Here is an 18,456-nt window from a genome sequence, read left to right on the forward strand (position 1 = left end):
TTTTTTTTAACTTATTCTCCCCGCCCCCCCCCACTGGCGCGTGCGCACTAGAGTACACGCAGTGCCTTTTCAGCGGGGCGGAGAGAGAGGCACTAAAGCTATTCGTCAACTCCCCTGCGAGAGGCGGAACCTTCCCGCTGATTGGCGACGACGCGGGAGGCCGCGGCGTTTGGACCGGACGCAGTGGGCGGGCGGGAACGTGAAGTCTCCGCGGTGCCTGATGGGGCTGGTGGGACCCTGTGGCTTGTAGCTAGCCGGCGAACACTCTTTACTGCTGCTACCGTCTCTGCCGCCTCATGGCGGCCATCGGAGTTCACCTGGGTTGCACATCAGCCTGTGTGGCCGTCTATAAGGTGAGGGAATGAAGGGCTGGGCTAGGGGCCTGATGCCAGTCACCCTGTTCTCTGAGTGCGGGGCCAGGTCCTTTGGTTACCTATGGCGTTATGAAAGGCATGTCACCGGCCTAGGAAGGTCGCGCGGAGAAGCGCTACTGCGGGGAAGTTTTGAGGCCAACAGCCGGGCGAATCCGACCTCCTCTCCTGCGACCCCGGAAAGCCAGCTGCGCCCTGGCGGAGGGTCGTGAAGAAGCGTGCGCGCGGAGTCCGCAGGAGGCCCGAAGCTGTCTCGGGGACGCGGTGGTTTCCACGAGGCCCAGAGGGGGGCGGTCCCGGGAACGTCAAGACCACAGGAGGCTCAGATGGGTTTTGGGGACGTCGTGCGTTCCATGAGGTCTGGCAGGGTCTCGAGGACGTCGTGGTTCCTTGAGTTCCAGAGGGGAGCGGTACCCGGGACATCGTAGGCGCGGGAGGCCCCGGGGTTGGGGCGGGCCTGGAGATGTCAGGGCTGCAGAAAACCCGGAGGGTCTCAGGGTTGTAGTGGCCGCAGGAGGCCTGGAGGTTTCTGGACGTTTGCCTGGAAAGGGCGGAGTGGCCGTGATCTGGAACTAGAGCTGTTGATCCTGTGCAGCATGTGAAGCGAGTTGACGGTGCCTGGTCTGCGCTGACTTTGGCCTTTCTGGAAATTAAGAGCTTGAGAGAGTTGTGGCCTTCCTCTCAGCGGGGAGATGGAAGGAACAATAATACTGCACTTCTCTGGCACTCGCGTTCAAATGTTCAATGAATGATTTGAAGGAAAAGGCAAAGGGATCAGTGCCACTTCATCTTTTGTTGAAAGGGGAATAAAGATGTATTTGTAGAGGAAGGAAGAGAAGTAGAAAGAGTGATGTAATAAGATTTATGTTTGGATAAAGATAGGTTGTTACTATGTTTGTTCCAATTCTTGACTATGCAGAGAAGACAAAAGATGTGGCAGTTTTTCATGGAATGTTGGCCTTATATAATAAGTCTAGGAAATTAATAGTGGCTATTAAATGTACAACTTTAAAACTTTGATAGAGCAGTTTTTCTTTCCACATATATGGCACAGTAACACTGACAGAATACGTCTGAATATGCCTAATGAGACTATATATTTCATTCAGAAGAACTAACATAGTTGTATGTTTTTCTCCAGGATGGCCGGGCTGATGTTGTTGCAAATGATGCAGGAGACAGAGTTACTCCAGCTGTTGTTGCTTACTCAGAAAATGAAGAGGTACTATTCCCCCTCATTCTTGTGCCTTGAGATAAGTAAAAATTACATGCATTGTAATATATTACTCTTTTTCAGGTTGTTGGATTGGCAGCAAAGCAAAGTAGAATAAGAAATATTTCAAATACAGTAATGAAAGTAAAGCAGATTCTTGGCAGAAGGTATGGAGTAAACTGTTACTTTTACATATGGTAATAAAAATGTGTTTATACATTCTAAACATAATGTGGAATGAAGCTAGAAGCACCATTTTTTTGTTGTTGTTTTTTACAACTGAGTCATTTCAGAGAGTACCCCAGTAGGCTGTTTCTTTTAATGATTAGTACTGAGTCTTCCCAAGGATGGGACTCACTCAGACTTTCTGACAGGTCTGTTTGTATTGACAAATGCCAACATTCCTTTAGTTCTGACAGTTTGTCATTGAGAGGTGGTAATTTGGACTTTTTACAGCTTTATATTTTTTAACTGAGGGAACTTGAAAGATTTTGTGGGAATTTGATGACTTCATTGCCTTGTAGTTGAGTTTTGCTAAACCTACTATATTTGGTCATAATTTGTGTAGACACTGGGTTTTCTTCCTTGGGTCCTTTTGTGACACTTTCAGGAAACTAGCTTTTTCGTGGCTTAAAAATTTAATCAGTAGAGAAATAGCTTAATTAATGTTTTAAGTAAGAATCAGGTTAATAATCTGTTATAACTTTAATTAAAAGATTAAAGAGGCCTGCTTCCCCAGACTCATATCTCCTCAAATTATAGCTTCCCACTATAATTAGGGGGTTTCAGTTTCACTGGACTAGTAATACTTGATACAGTGTTTTTTAAGTTTTCAGAGTGCTTTCACATCTATTATTTTATTTAATCCTCTCAAATCCCTATAAGATTGGTAAGGTAGGTTTTAAGGGAGTGCATCTGCACTCCCCACTCATAGATGAGAAAATCAAGGTACCCTAAATTAGTTAGGGGGGTGAACTAGATAGGACTGCAGTTCAGGACTTCTAACCCTTAGCCCAGATTGTTTCCATTGTATGTTGTTCGGTTGAGAATGTAAACAGAAGTCTCCTTATGTTGATGTTAGAATTTGGGGATTATAGATTAAATTTAATATTTTTTATACATAAGATATTTTTATTATTCCTTACCTGTGTGTAGTTAAACTGAACTTGACACTTTTTTTTCCCTTAGGGATCTGTGCACCAAGGCAAAAACTGTAGTATTTCAGAGCAAATTCAAATTTTTGTAATGATGAAGACAAATTAGTTGGTGTCAAAGATACTCAAATTGTAAATAAAAAAGCAGTGAGTTATAGATGTTGAAGCTAGATTCACTTCAAACAGCTGACAATATGATTTTTAACTGAACTTTTTGAGTAATTGTACATACTGTAATAAGAAATAATACAAAGAGATCATATGTGTTACTGAATTTACCACTTTCTCCAGTGATAACATCTTGCAAAATATAGGGTAATATCACAAGCAGATACATTGATCCAGTCAAGATCTAGAATATGTCCATAGATTTATATCCCCTGGTAGCCCTCTTTGTTTTATGCTGCTGTTTTGGGGTAGACAGTTGGAGTAATGATGTTGTCTTCTGCTATATTATGCAAAAAGTTTTGTATTAATAGGAATAACTTTTCTGGCTCTAAAAGATATCTTTTAATGAAGGAGTGCAATGGTGACAGTCAGATGGGTAATATGTAGCCACAGCATGCTGCTTAGGCCAAGATTAGTGAAAGATGAGCACCCTTCAAACAAACTGCTACACCATGGTTCTGCTAGCACTTCTCCAGAATAAGCTGCCTCGTGCTCCAGGTGTTTCCCATCTCCGTCTGTCTGCTTACAAGACAATGGTGATTTTTACAGACACTCAGTTGTACCAGGTTTCAGCCTTGGAAGCATTCTGTCCTTCGTGGAAGAGCCAGTCCCCTTGTTTATCAAGCCAGTAAAGCCCTTTTTAGTCCCTGGTCCAGTGTCCATCCTGGATGAACTCCCAGAGTTGGGCTTTCTCAATCTTGGCATCCTATTTGTTTGTGACCTACTTACAGGTAGCATTGCTTAACTTGCTGCCGCAATTATCCTTACTGTAACTCTCGTTCCCCTGTGGCTTTCCAGCCAGAAATTTGGTCCTTGGACCTGGTTTCTCAGCAATTAGCCCTGAGAGGGAAGAATCTGCTATCTCCTGGGAATAGACTGAAAGCACCCACAGCTTCCCCACACCTTCAGATTTGGCGCCTTGCTGCCCAGGAGCTTTCTTCAGCTAGCCTTCCCAGTCCACTATGGCCAGTTCCAATAGCAGTGCGGGCATCCGATGGTCCAGACAGGAAACACGAACTCTTCTCTCCATACTTGGCGAGGCAGAGTACATTCAACGCCTCCAGACTGTGCATCACAATGCAGATGTCTATCAGGCTGTGTCTAAGCGAATGCAGCAGGAAGGCTTCCGCCGCACAGAACGTCAGTGCCGCTCCAAGTTTAAAGTTCTGAAGGCATTGTATTTAAAGGCATACGTTGCCCACGCCACAAGTATGGGTGACCCACCACACTGTCCATTTTATGATACATTGGATCAGCTTCTCCGAAATCAGGTAGCGACTAACCCAGACAACTTAATGGAGGATGCTTCTTGGGCCAAACACTATGATCAGAACTTAGGTGTCTCTGACACCCCAGGGGAAGAGGGAACCAGCATTCTGAGAGAAAAAAGCACTCAGGCAGCAGATCATCGGCCTATCTCGAAAGCAGTTAAGGAATCAGATGAGGATTGTCAACTGAGAATCAGTGACCAGATGCAAGAAACCAGTGACCTTGAGGACTCCTGGGATGAATCCTCAGGCGCAGGTAATTCCCAAATATGTAAAGGATTGGGGTCCCAGAGTCACTTGGTTCTAAACAGCAATATATGTTTAGATGGTGTTCCTTTCAGCATCATCCCTGTTTTTTACCCCTTCCCTCTCTTTTAAACCTAATAGTAAGATATGGAGCTCCAGATATTTAAAAGCTATGACTCTAGATATGTAAAATATTAGAATTCTTTAAATGTAGAAGTACTCTTTAGAACCAAACTATTTTGGAATTATTATAATGGCTAATTAGTCATTTGTGGACTAATGGTTGGTGGGTTGGTTAGTTAAATGGAAAGGGGCTCAGGGAGGTAAGGGGGAGGTTTTAGAGGAAAGACTACAGCAAACTAAAATGCCCAGACCAAGGAGATGAATTCTTCCTAGTCCACTGTGGAACGAGGCTTTTCAGGAATGACCACGACTTTGTAATTGTCTCTCAACTCTGCTGCTGGCTCCATGCATTCCATTAGCAGGAATGTCCTCTCTGCAACATTGTTGCTTTGTTTTTCAGGGTGCTCTCAAGGGACCCCCAGCTACAGCAGTTCCCACCACCTTTTCAGAGGTGCAGTTGCTCCCTGTCAGAGCAGCCCCATGACCAGACTGGGTGTGTCCGGTGAGCCCAGTCCCTGCACCAGCACCAGCCGAAACACTCCTGGGGTGGCCTCCACACAGCAGCCTCCAATCTCCTCCTCCGGAGTTCCTTTTGTTTCTGGTGGGGATAGGCCTTTGACCAGTGAGCCCCCTCCAAGGTGGGCAAGGCGAAGAAGGCGGTCAGTGGCCAGGACTATTGCAGCTGAATTGGCAGAAAACAGGAGATTGGCACGAGAACTCTCAAAGCGTGAGGAAGAAAAATTGGACAGGCTGATTGCTATTGGGGAGGAGGCCAGTGCCCAGCAAGATGCGGCCAATGAGCTCCGCAGGGATGCTGTGATCGCAGTCAGACGCCTGGCGACAGCAGTGGAAGAGGCAACCGGTGCTTTTCAGCTAGGGCTTGAAAAATTGCTTCAGAGGTTAATTTCAAATACCAAAAGTTAGGAACTGATTATAAAAGGGCATGTATCTTAAACGCTTGCCTTTTGGTACCCTGGCTCCTTTTCCATGTCCTTAGAAAAGAGTGGAAGAGCCATAAATATGCAGAAGAGTAGGAATATACGTGCTAGTTGCTTTTCCCAAACTTCTCCACTAATTGGAAGACTTCGGATATGTGAGAGGTGGCCTAATGGAAAACGGATGGAGCCAAGTCCAAAAAGCTAGTTAGCCCTGGCTTTGTCACTGATGTGAGGGAATTTAGTTTACCTTTCTATACCAGTTTCTTAATCGGTGAAATGGGAGCTAGCTAACGGTTCCTGACATGCCTACCTCACAGGGTTGTTGTGAGGATCAAATGGCTAATAGATATGAAAGGGTGTAAAAGTTTAAAAGTACTATACACATATAAGTTATTAATGTATATGACCTTGGTCAAGATAAAGCAAGGGTGAGTCACATTAGTTGACAAGATATAGAATTATGGTTGTATACCATGACCTCATCGCTTGAATATATGTTTAACCTAACTGTTTTCTGGAGTTCAAAGTCTTCCAATTTTTTCAAACCCTCGATAGTTCAAAACTGCTATAGACACAACATGTATTTGTATCTTTCTGTTATTTTCACTGCTATGTCTGTGACATACCTACTAATAAGCGCTCAGTAGTCATGCCATTTTCCCTCCATTTTCATAGTTCTTCATCTCTATAAGGATACAATTCAGAACTGACAGGGAGCCCCAATCATGTGTTATGGTTCATATCGATAATTTAATATAATGAGATATTGGCTATTTTATAAGATACTAAGTATAAGTAAATTCTTTGCATTCCATATTATTTGGGTCCCTTACATGCACAATTATGTATCTTTAAGTTTGGGTCGCTGTTTTTGAATATGATGGAAAGAATTTGGGTTATATCAGTTTCCCAAGTTCTTATAGCTAATTTCATTCTTTTCTGTTAGTCTTGTTTCTCGTGTTACAGAAGGGAACCCCTAAGGAAACTTCCCTTCTAGCGAACTTCCCAAAGTCACTTTTTCTTACATGGTGTAGATGACAGGTCACCTAGTTAGTTAGTGGCATACGATGGAAGAGAACAACCTTAGGAACAGTTGAGGGTGATGTGAATAAAGACCACCTGCAACAGATAAATCCTTTTAGGCACAAGCTCTCAACAAATACATTCTATTTTTGCCAAAAACATACCCTTTGGGATGTAGAAAAGTGTTAAGCCATATTTCCAATTTAAAAGGTTTTTCTTCACTCTAGAGGCTGGAAACAAATGTCTGAGCATGTTAGGAGAGGCTTTATATTTTGCAGGCTAGGATACTTAATGCTGGAAATACCAATAGCTGAAGAAACAGTCCAGAAAACAGTGGGAACATACCTAAGCCATGATGGCAAGCAAGTGGGCTGCTCTGATGAGTGGGTGATGGACGTAGGAGGCAGCGGGAGTGGTAGCATACACTGGAATCTAGTTAGAACTCATAGGTTCTAACCCTGTCACAGTTACATTGGCAGATTATTTGAATAGTCCATTATATGGAGGGTTAGGTGTCAGTTATAACTAGGTAACACTAATGTAGGTAGGTAAACTTTTTGGAAAAACAGGGAAGTACTTGGTGAACAATTTGGCCTGTACTATATAAATTTATTAATGGTAGCAAAATACATAAGCAAGGATTTCTATTCTATTCTATTTCACATAATAGAAGTGCTGAAGTACAGAAGTGGAGTTAAACTTTGGAGGTAGTACTGTAAAAAGTAATGGGTGAAGTAGCCTTAATGTGGGAATAAAACTAAAGGGAACGGTCTTAAAGAAGTAAACCGGAAACTGCAAAATACCGTTAAGAGGAAGAAAGTTGTAATAAGGGAACATTGTATGGAAAAACAAGCCCAGAAATCCTGCCTAAGCTCTAGGCCCAACCATTACTACCTGTCCATCCTTAGGTGGGTCATTTCACCATTCCGTAACTCAGGATTCTCACCAGTAAAGTGGGAAATTAATAACTATCCTACCTACCTCATTGGAATGTTGGGAGCGTCAAAGAAACATGAATGTAAAAATGCTCTCGCGCACAAAGAAGGCACCATACTGTGACAGTAGTGGGAAAGAAAACCCTGTAGCTCGTCAGTGCTGGTGTGTGCCAGGTCCAAGGACCTGCTGACTGCAAAGACGAGGAAGAGGAAGAGAAAGTGGCATTGCTGGTAAAGGTTGTGATACAATGGTAGGATTAACACTCTGCCTCCTAAAGATCGTGATGTAAATGAGGTGCTGTGTGAACCAACCTCCCACCACCCTTTGCTTTTCTGTTACATAATCCTGGTGTGGACAAATAAAGTTTTTACTTGTATGTAGTTGTGGGTCACTTCACTACTTTCTGGCACTGTCTGTGATCATTTGCCGTCACCTGCATTCTCTGCTTTCTGTTTTTCTGCTGGCTAATCTCCAGGGTCTTGCCTCTACATGGCCCTGAGAGCTATGTGTGCTTTCTTTCCTCACATAAGCAAGGCCCTCTTTGCATAGTAGTTGAGAAATAATTTTCCATTTCTAAGAGTTCTGTGTATTCCATAAACTATTCTTTCCCAGCAAGTATCTTGTCTGAGTAGTAGATAGCCTACACATAATAGGATAAATCATCCTGGTTGACTTAAAGTCTATACTAAAAAAAAACAAAACTGGTAAATGTGCATGATTTATAATATTAGTACAAAAAATCACTATGGGCATCTTTCATCTTTTTTTCTTAGTCTTAAAACCTGTTCCTTCTCTACCAATTTTTAGATGATAGAGGAGGAAGTGTGAAGAATATACAAATATTCAGACAGAGTTCTAAGCCAAATTGGTTTTCAGCCCCTTGAGTCTTATTTATACAGATTAGGGTCATCAGATGTTCAGCAACCCTTCAGCAATTAGCCACTATTAATTTTCATTTATTAAACATTCAACACTGGCCTCTGAACAGAATAGCCACGGCCCCCTGGAAGAATAGTTTAAGGGAAGGATTAGCTACTTAATTTCTAGGTGAAATTAAACCAAGGATCAAACACTCCTATTTCTGCTCAAGGGGCAGAAGTACTTTAATCATGCTGCCAGGCAGTTGGGTCAAGTGTGGATAACTACATCCTGATAGAGAAGATTTGGGGTCAAATATGGACTCTGCCCCTTACTAGCTAATAAGTCGTTAATCCTCTGTGAACCTGTTACCTCTAAATACCTGCCAAGTTAACACCACTTACTGTGAAGATCAAGTGTGATAATATATGTGAAAACCATTTATAGTCTACATAAACCGGTACTATTTTGAACAATGTAACACCCAGTTCTTCATTGCCATGCACATTATTTAGTACCCACTTTATATAATACATTATAGATCTATCTGCCTGTAATTCTCTGCGCCTTTTTATATATAACATTCGTACTTGTGCTCACTCTTGATTTGGGATGTTAATTCACAGACCAAACAACCAAGATGGTGTTAGGCAAGCTGGTTTGCCCTTCAAATCCCAGTGGTTGTGTTTTCAGATTATAGATGTGAAAGTGTACAACAAAATCATTGATACGAAAATTCACCACCAAATGTATGGCATCTTAATGTCAGCAGGAGCAGAACAAGTGAACAAGTAAAAGCTATTTATTTTCAAATGCAAAGATTAACACTTTAATAGAATTACTATAACCATTGTAAATATCCATTCATTTAATCAGTCTGTAATACTTGGAAGTTTTTTAATATTAAGCAACTTAATTTTGTTTGTTTTTTATATTTGTTCAGTCCTATTGAAAAATAGTGTTCTTTAAACCTTATATATGAATGATACTGATTTTAATACTTAGTAACTATCTTTATCTTTATGGACAGCTCTGATGACCCACAGGCTCAGAAATACATCACAGAAAGTAGATGTTTAGTGAGTATGCTTCTATTATTCCCTATTACACAAAGTAATTGCTAAGGCGCTGACCTATAATATGGCTTTATAACTTTGTGTTTTTATTAAAATTATTCCTTATTTAACACACTTATAATTTTCTTTTAGGTCATTGAAAAAAATGGGAAATTACGATATAAAATAGAGACTGGAGAGGAAACCAAATTTGTTAATCCAGAAGATGTTGCCAGACTGATATTTAGTAAAATGAAAGGTATTGAACCAAAGAGAAAATCTTTTAAAAATTGACCTTAAAAAGTTAGATGTATTTTTTGACCTGGGGAGAAGCAGATGATTGAACAGATTAGGAGTAAGGACACCTAAACTCTATATCTGACTGGGCCACTACTTGGCTATGTGACCATGGTTAAATGACTTAACTTCCCTGACTTTGGTTTTCCTAGAAGTAATGTAAATGGTTTGAGCCAGATTAACATTTTCAAAACTGCTTAAGATGAAGCGGCTAAATAAAAGCAATGAAAAGTGAATATCATATCTCCCTCTTTAAGATCGACAGCACACTCTCAACAATGTTTAGACAGGTTACATAGGTCTGGTTTCATCATCACTTCAAACCCTCGTCTGAAGCCAAGTTACATTCTTTGGAACAATTTAAGTTATTGATAAGGGTCACATCAGGTCTAGGATTATGTCATGAACTCGTGGGATGTCAGGCAGTCCTTTAATGTGTTTAACTGACATTGTGCTGTTTGTCTTTACATTGACACATTAGAAACTCATTCTCAGTGAAACGAGTCTAATTTGGGAGACAGTTGAAACTTTGAAGCTTAAAAGCTAGGCACCCAGAACTAGGACATAGTACATAGTTCTGTGTCCACAAACTATACCAAAACCACAAAAAGTAGTGCATGATTTAAGAGAACAAGAGTAAAAAATCAATAGGATGGGACAAACAAGTGGACTGGCAAATCTTTGTAGTGAGAAGATCTTTGCTACAAATTGATAAACTGAAGTATCACTTGGCACATTTTTGTGTCCATCAGAACTTATTTTTATTTTTTTTTAATATACAGAAACAGCACATTCTGTCTTGGGCTCAGATGCAAATGATGTGGTCATTACTGTTCCATTTGATTTTGGAGAAACACAAAAAAATGCTCTTGGGTAAGTATAATATGGGATTTATCTTATTTGCTTAGTTAAAGGAAATAGAATATTCACAATACTATCATATAGTAAAAAATAAATTGCATTTAAAAATACCTTGGACAATAAAATTATATTTGTAAATATGTGTATATAGGTAAATAGTATGGTAAAAGTATGTTAATGATCACTATTTTCTATCTTTTATGAAATGGCAAGACAACATAAAATTAGATGTACCCTTTTAGCTGTTTTGATTGGAAATGTTTTTAATTATCAGGTTAAATTGATGTTTATGAATCACTTTGCCTTAGTTTTAGGTAATTAGGGTTTATGCTGAAATTATACAAAAATATGCAATTCTAGAATATATTTGTAAGTATTTATTCACCTTAGATCTGAAGTTTGTAAGCATGGGCATTTTTGAAAGCTTTCTTTTCCTTCTTCAATATAAGCATGTGTTTTTTTCTTCTTTAAGAAATTAGACTGAACATTATTGTTTTAAATGGAACATGATCTACTCTTACAGAGTTACATCTGTTTCTTATGTTCTATATCTTGCTTGTGAAAATCATTACTGTTCATGTTCTAATTACTAAATCTTGTTTGCTATTGCATAAAATCTTTAGCAGATCTTTTCTAAAATGTACACTTGAACATGTGATATTAAATTCATTGAAAGCAAATTGTCCACAGGGAAGCAGCCAGAGCTGCTGGCTTTAATGTTTTGCGGTTAATCCATGAACCATCTGCAGCTGTCCTGGCTTATGGAATTGGACAAGACTCCCCTACTGGAAAAAGGTAAAAACCGTATTTGCACTTTTAAGTTTTCAGTGCAGAAAATATTATAGATTATAACAACTATATCAGTAGAGGTGATTATAAAATGCAGTGGTTACAAGCCTTTGTGAATGAAAAAACATCAAAACTCTCCACTAGAGTTTTTCTAATACATGAGTGTGATGTCCTAGGAAAGCAGAGAAAGGGCGTAGCAGAATGAAAGGTTGAGCTTTCCTGCCTCCTCTTGTCACCACATTTTGTCCCTTTAATGGAGAGAGATTTGAAATTTGTAATCCCAGCCATGTTCCAATTCAAGGTAGGACACTTAGTTTTACTACCAATTTCAATTATTAAACATGTTTATACCCAGTGAGTAGTTTTCTATACATCCATCTGACAAGAAATGGCAGGAAATCCAGCATGGGGATTAAGCACTCTTTTGATTATGAAACAGTAACACATACTCCTAATTTAGTTGTCAGAATTGTCATTTTTGTTTAAGATCTTATTTATTTATTTTTAGAGAGAGGAAGGGAGCGGGAAAGAGAGGGAGAGAAACATCAGTGTGAGGGAGAAATATTACTTGTTTGCCTCTTATACAAACCCCAGTTTGGGATTGAACCACAACCCAGACATGTACCCTGGCTGGGAACGGAACTGGCAAACTTTGCTTTGGGGAATGACACCCAACGAGCTGAACCTCCACACACGTCAGGGCAAATTTGCAGATCTGACGTACCAATTTCTCTAACTTTAGAGAAATTAATTCAGATGTATTAATTTCTCCCAGTTTTACCTTATTCATATTTCACACCTTGAGTGAAGAAATTAATATGTATAAATCATAAGAAAATTATTTTAGGTAAACTAGGTAGATGTAAAATATCAAATTATGAATTTTGATACATAGGAAGTTAGCTCCTAGTTTTGCTCCTAGTTTTGCAATACTATGTATTGCAGTAGTAACTTGGATAATACTAACACAAAATTTCTGTATTTAATTCTCTTACAATCACAATTCACTGTAATTCTTTTACAATTCACTATAATCACAAATCTTTTTTTATTTTAAAAGTTGGTGTTTTCCCTGGCTGGCGTAGCTCAGTGGATTGAGCGCGGGCCTGCGAACCAGACGATCGCGGTTCGATTCCCAGTCAGGGCACATGCCTGGGTTGCAGGCTGGTTCCTTGCAGGCCAACTCTCAGCAGGGGACGCACGAAAGGCAACCATACATTGATGTTTCTCTCCCTCTCTCCTTCCCCTCTAAAGATAAATAAATGAATAAAATCTTAAAAAAAAAAAAGTTGGTGTTTTGGCCCTGCCTGGTATGACTCAGTGGATTGAGTGCCACCCGGCAAACCAAAGAGACACTGGTACAGTTCCCAGTCCGGACACATGCCTGAGTTTCAGGCCAGGTCCCCAGAAGGGGGTGCTCTAGAGGCAACCACACATTGGTGTTTCCCTCCCTCTCTCCTTCTTTTCCCCTTTCTCTAAAAATAAATAAATAAATAAAACCTTTATTGAAGAGGGAAAAAAGAAAAGCTGGCATTTTGAACTCCAGTTACTCAGAAGAATGCAATTTTACCAGCACAACTAAACACAAAATAATTAACTTAAAATCAAGAGATCTGGTTTCCAGGCTTGATTCATCACTAAGCGATGACCATGTAAAACTCAGTTACTTGTGTGAGGTTTTCGGTTTCTGATTTTCTGATCTTTAAATCATTTCTGATTTAAAGGGATTGAAATAAGTGACTCCTTAGTGTAAAAAGTCCACCCTAGCTTTAAAATGTTGATTGTCTCATAACTCACTCATGTTATCTCTTTTTTTAAGCAATATTTTGGTGTTCAAACTAGGAGGAACATCGTTATCTGTTAGTGTCATGGAAGTTAACAGTGGAATATATCGTGTTCTTTCAACAAACACTGATTATAACATTGGAGGTACACATTTTACAGAAACCTTAGCACAGCATCTAGCTTCTGAGTTTCAGAGGTAAGTATTAATGGATTGATGATGCATTTTGATTGATGATTCCCTCTAGGTTTTTCCCCTGATTTATTTGAAGTTGTTCTGCTTAGAAGGAGGATGTGTTTTTTTCCAATGTACTGGATATTTTTGTGTCTAGAGTTAATAATGTCTATCCAGGCAGACATGGGAAGTAATGGCCAAGCTGTCCAGTGCAGTGGGCTTGGATTTTTTACTTAGTTTAAGGGATTACCAGACACAGAACTGCATAAAGTTGAATCTCAAGTTCAATTTCTTAATTCTTCATGTGCTGCTTTTATGTCCTGATGAAGGGAAAAGTACAGACACCGAGGCCTTACTGCCTTTTGAACAGTTTTTAAATGTTTAGATCTGGACTTCTGGCCAAGATGGAGGCGTAGGTAGAAATACTGTACCTACTCGCACAACAAAATTTAAGGGCAACAAAGATTTAGAAACAAAAACACAACCAAAACAGACAGAAAATTGAACTGTACAGAAGTCCGACAACAACAAACCATTCATCCAGACCAATAAACCAGGTGAAAAACACAGAGACCACGCAACGCAGGGCCCCAGCAATGGGAAATAAAGCCTAAAGGCACTGATTGAAAAAAATTTCAGGGGTTGAGGTGCTGGGAGAGGCTCCCAGCCTCACAGAGGAGTTTGTTGGAGAGACCTGCAGGGTCCTAGAACGTACACAAGCCCACCCACCTGGGAACCAGCACCTGAAGGACCCAATTTGCTTGTGGGATGTGGCAGAGAGGACAGAAATCTGAGAGAGAGTGGAACAAATGCCATTTTTCCCTCTCTGACTTCACCCCCAGTTATGACCCAGCAACTGGGTTCACCCACCCTGGTGAACGCCTGAGCTTTTACCCCTCATACCTGATAGGCCCAAGCAGACCAAAACATTATGGCTCAAGCAGAACAACAACTCAAAGCCCCAGAGCCAAAACTTCCAAGTGACAAAAAGATAGCCAACCTGTGGGACGCACAGTTCAAAATACTGGTGATCAGGATGTTCACACAACTGATTGATTATAGTCACAAATGGGATGAAAATATGAAGGCTACACTAAGTGAAGTGAAGCAAAATGCACAGGGAACCAATAGTGATGGAAACAAAACTGGGACTCAAATCAATGGAGTGAACCAGAAGGAAGAAAGAAACAACCAAACAAAAAAGAAGGAAGAAACAAGAACTCAAAAAATGAGGAGAGGCTTAGGAACCTCCAGGACATCTTGAAACATTCCAACATCCGAATTATAGGGGTACCAGAAGGGGAAAAGAAACAGCCATGAGTGGAAAATTTATTTGAACAAATAATAAAGGAGAACTTCCCCAATCTGGCAAAGGAAATAGACTTCCAGGAAGTCCGGAAAGCTCAGAGACTCCCAAAGAAGATGGACCCAAGGAGGAACACACCAAGGCACATCATAATTACATTAGCCAAGATTAAAATGAAGGAGAGAATCCTAGAAGCAGCAAGCGATAAGGGGACAGTCACCTACTAAGGAGTTTCCATCAGACTGTCAGTGGATTTCTCAAAAGAGACCTTACAGGCAAGAAGGGGCTGGAAAGAAGTATTCCAAGTCATGAAATCCAAAGACCTACATCCAAGATTGCTCTATCCAGCAAAGCTTTCATTTAGAATGGAAGGACAGATAAAGTGCTTCTCAGATAAGATCGAGTTCAAGGAGTTCATCATCACCAAGCCCTTATTATATGAAATGTTAAAGGGGCTTATCTAAGAAAAAGAAGATGAAAAATATGAACAGTGAAAGGACAGTGAAATAACTGTTTCACAGTTATTAACAACCACATCTAAAACAAAAGCAAACTAAGTGGACAGCTATAGATCGGGAGCAGAACCATAGAAATGGAGATCACATGGAGGGTTAGCAACAGGGGTGTAGGAGGAGGAGAAGGGGGGAGAAGGTACAGAGAATAAGTAGCATAGACGGTAGGTAGAAAATAGATAAGGGAGAGGGCAAGGATAGTATGGGAAATGTAGAAGCTAAAGAACTTGTGACACGTGGACAGAAACTAAAGGGAGAGAATGGTGGGGAGAGGGTGTGCAGGGTGGAAAGGAATGAAGGGGGGAAAATGGGACAACTGTAATGGCATAATCAATAAAATGTATTTTTAGAATAAATAAATAAAAGTTTAGATCTTAAGATTACCTTGTTTATAGTCACATTCCATCACATTCCAGGGAATGAATGGAGTGTTTATTTAATTACTAATCTACTACCACAAGGGACATTTTAGTTTTGTAACTGGATGTAATTATTCCATTAAAAATTTTAATTTTGTGTGGCATATCAAGAGCCAATATATTATATGAAGATTATATTTTGGACATTATGGCTCTAAAAAATGTCGCTGAAACAGTGCTTTCATTAGTTTGGCTAACCTGGGTAAAAAAGTCTTGAAAAAGTGGTAATTCTCATTTGTTAAATGAAAATCTATACCACTTTTTGTTATAAAGGTGTTCCAATTTAAGGTAGAGTGTTGTTAATTTTACTCGCAATTCCAATTTATGAAACATGTTTAGAAACAAGACCATTAACCACTGCTTATAAAGCAGTGTTACTCATTCATTGTGGAGGTAGAGGAACTGTACTTTTACACATTATGTGTGTGTCAAATATCTTTGAAGAAGCACGTTTATTCTTTTAATGCTGGACAGATAATTTTGTACCATTAAACAGTGATTGTGCTGCAATTGTGATGGGTGAAATGTGAGACTTTACCCAGTTACATTAATCTCCTTCAATCTCCATTTTGTTTCTTGCAGAGTAGCAAGAAAAATGATAGCTACTCTGCTTTCTTCAGAGTACACTTTATATTTAAGGGTACAGAATGCAGAATTCTCAGACTATTAAGTATATTGTTACTGATTTTTCTTGGAGAGACTCTTCTTATAGAGAATTTTCTTCAGAAATTTTGGAGGGTTAGAAGCCAGATTCTAAAATCTGGTGTTAATATTGATATGTGAGTTGCTTATTATCCTAATAGGGATTATCCAGATTTTAATTATAACTAATTCTAAATGACCTAGTAATTTTTAAACTTCAGAGACTATGTTTTTAATTTAGATCCTTCAAACATGATATCAGAGGAAATGCCCGAGCCATGGTGAAATTAATGAACAGTGCTGACATTGCAAAACATTCTTTGTCCACCTTGGGAAGTGCCAATTGTTTCCTTGATTCATTATATGAAGGTCAAGATTTTGACTGCACTGTGTCCAGGTAAAACTGAAGTTCAAAAAACTTTCATAAAAATTTCAAGTGCATTCATTTTCAGGTATAATTTCCTCACTTTGGGTTTTTTGTTTGTTCATTTGAGATTTATTTGCTATCTATAAAAGGAGAACTTTCCTGTCTTTACTCCTGGGATCCAGTTTTTAAGTAACTGCTGGGGTCCAGCCTCGGCAGGTCTCTGTCCCCAAAGGATGGACAGCGCAGGCAACGAAGAGTCAGACACCTGATTGGGTGCTAGAGAACAGCCAGCCTCTGTGGGTCTGACCGAACTCACAGAGTTTGATTTAAGCTTTATTTTTATAGAGATTGTTGCATAACATTGAAGGAACAGGTGTATGACATGATCAGTTAAGCAGAAAAAATCAATACAGAGGTAACTAGGAAAAGTACAGGAAATTCCATAGATTTGGTTATGGAACAAAGGTTATTTTGACCTGGAGAGCCATTAATCAAATAATTAGACATAGCTGCATGTACAGAGTTTTAAATGTCTTATTGATGAATACATCTTTATTAAAGTTCTTAGAATTTGGCATGGGTCAAAAGGATATGCTAGACTGAACAGTGGTTATAGGAAATTTATTACAAGGCCTTTGTGGTGTCTAACTTAACTATCTATCTGTCTAAAATATTTCTTTGTGTACTATGGACTCTAACTCCTTGGTAATTGTTTCTGCGTGCTTAGTTTGTAGTAGTTAACCAGCTTCTCCTGCTTCTTACCTGTCTAATTCCATTAATATATGTATTCCTGTCCAAGGTAGAGGCGGGGCTGTTACACCATCAACTTTTAGATGTTCAAGGGCTACCCCATCAGGGGCACTTTTGTTCTATGGCCAAGAAATCATTTTGTACAACTTCATTGGAATTCTGCAGATCATTGGGCCTAAAATACAGGTGTCTAAAAATCCCACCACCTATTAATCGCAAAGACAAACATGCAAGTAGAGGTAGACAGGAAGTCCAGCCACGGCTGCCTCTGCTGTGCAGATACATCTCATCCATCCCGACTGTGTCAAGGGATGGCTCTTGGTTGGCTCCCAACAAGTAACTCTTCCCAAAGTAATTATGTCAGTTGTGATTGCTTGTTATTTGCAAATAGCAATGTGCGAAAAAGGCATCCTAGGTCTTTTAAAGAAAGAGGAGACTTAAGTTTGAGACTTTCAGATTTCTCTCACAAAATGGCAGTCCCACGATGGGCTATATGGCCATTACTACTTTAGAGCTTAAATTTGGTGTGGACCTTGCCCATGCTTCAGTGGTGGTTTGCTCTAACTTAACAGTTAACTCTGTGTGGCAGCCTGTATTCTAAGTATCGACTCATTAAATTCTCACAGTCTGTTGTCCTTATTTTACATGTGAGGAAGCTGAAACACACAGAGGTTTCATTACTTGCCCAAGGTTACACAGTAAGTGATGGACCTGGGATTTCAACCCAGCCAGTTGGACACCAAAATTGATACTCTTTATTACACTATACTAAAAATTGATGTTTCTTTTGGGTTAATTTGCTCTATAATCCATCATCGACATTTTACAATTTAATAGCTTTATGACATTCAGTAAACACAGGTATAATCTACATACAATGTGCATAAAATTGTTTTTAATGCCATGTGTTTTGGTTACAAGTTACTGTAATTTTACCTAGAAAGTCCAGTAGGAGGGTGGATATTGCCTTATTTTACATTGCATATTACTAACAATAATAGTTACCATTAGTTAAACTATTTAAAATTCCCAAACTTCTAACAGGTGACTTGGAAACAAAGTGAAAATGTTCAGAATTATAGCATTATATTATTTTTAGGATTACACTGTGTTTTATTAAATTCTTTCTTTATCTGGCTATTATAGTTTAGCTTCCACAGTCTCCCTGGGCTTTTCTGAAGACTCTGGATCTTTGTATCCAAT

The 18,456-nt window shown here is 39.6% G+C and overlaps 2 protein-coding genes across 4 annotated transcripts in view; both read left to right on the top strand.

Annotated features, from left to right (window-relative positions):
* The first annotated feature begins 185 nt into the window (after nucleotides 1-185).
* Nucleotides 186-18,456, top strand: part of HSPA14 (heat shock protein family A (Hsp70) member 14) — a 35,552-nt gene continuing 17,281 nt past the window's right edge. For both annotated transcript variants that reach the window (XR_005068615.1, XM_037060733.1), the window contains exons 1-9: nucleotides 186-353; nucleotides 1,513-1,593; nucleotides 1,669-1,751; nucleotides 9,329-9,377; nucleotides 9,507-9,612; nucleotides 10,433-10,523; nucleotides 11,202-11,306; nucleotides 13,120-13,281; nucleotides 16,378-16,533. Coding sequence is in view for 1 of the 2 variants with exons in the window: in XM_037060733.1 (XP_036916628.1) it covers nucleotides 297-353; nucleotides 1,513-1,593; nucleotides 1,669-1,751; nucleotides 9,329-9,377; nucleotides 9,507-9,612; nucleotides 10,433-10,523; nucleotides 11,202-11,306; nucleotides 13,120-13,281; nucleotides 16,378-16,533 (890 nt within the window). In the remaining variant the exon portion in view is untranslated. The remainder of the gene's footprint in view (nucleotides 354-1,512; nucleotides 1,594-1,668; nucleotides 1,752-9,328; nucleotides 9,378-9,506; nucleotides 9,613-10,432; nucleotides 10,524-11,201; nucleotides 11,307-13,119; nucleotides 13,282-16,377; nucleotides 16,534-18,456) is intronic.
* MSANTD7 (Myb/SANT DNA binding domain containing 7) lies at nucleotides 1,669-7,816 on the top strand. Of its 2 annotated transcripts, none has more exons than XM_037060735.1 (3): nucleotides 1,669-1,751; nucleotides 3,705-4,430; nucleotides 4,944-7,816. In XM_037060735.1, the coding sequence occupies exons 2-3, from the start codon at nucleotides 3,869-3,871 to the stop codon at nucleotides 5,465-5,467; spliced, it is 1,086 nt and encodes a 361-aa protein (XP_036916630.1). In that variant the 5' UTR covers nucleotides 1,669-1,751; nucleotides 3,705-3,868; the 3' UTR covers nucleotides 5,468-7,816. The 2 variants fall into 2 exon arrangements, with proteins under 2 accessions (XP_036916630.1, XP_036916629.1); XM_037060734.1 differs by having other exon boundaries at nucleotides 1,670-1,751; nucleotides 2,773-4,430.

This window comes from Sturnira hondurensis, unplaced genomic scaffold (genome assembly GCF_014824575.4).
Source record: "Sturnira hondurensis isolate 20B ecotype Veracruz unplaced genomic scaffold, ASM1482457v3 Scaffold0012488, whole genome shotgun sequence".
Taxonomy (NCBI): domain Eukaryota; kingdom Metazoa; phylum Chordata; class Mammalia; order Chiroptera; family Phyllostomidae; genus Sturnira; species Sturnira hondurensis.

Coding starts and splice junctions, on each gene's coding strand:
- MSANTD7 (XM_037060735.1), top strand. CDS start 3,869: ATGGCCAGTTCCAATAGCAGTGCGGGCATCCGATGGTCCAGACAGGAA. Junction 4,431..4,943: donor GGATGAATCCTCAGGCGCAG/GTAATTCCCAAA, acceptor TTTGTTTTTCAG/GGTGCTCTCAAGGGACCCCC.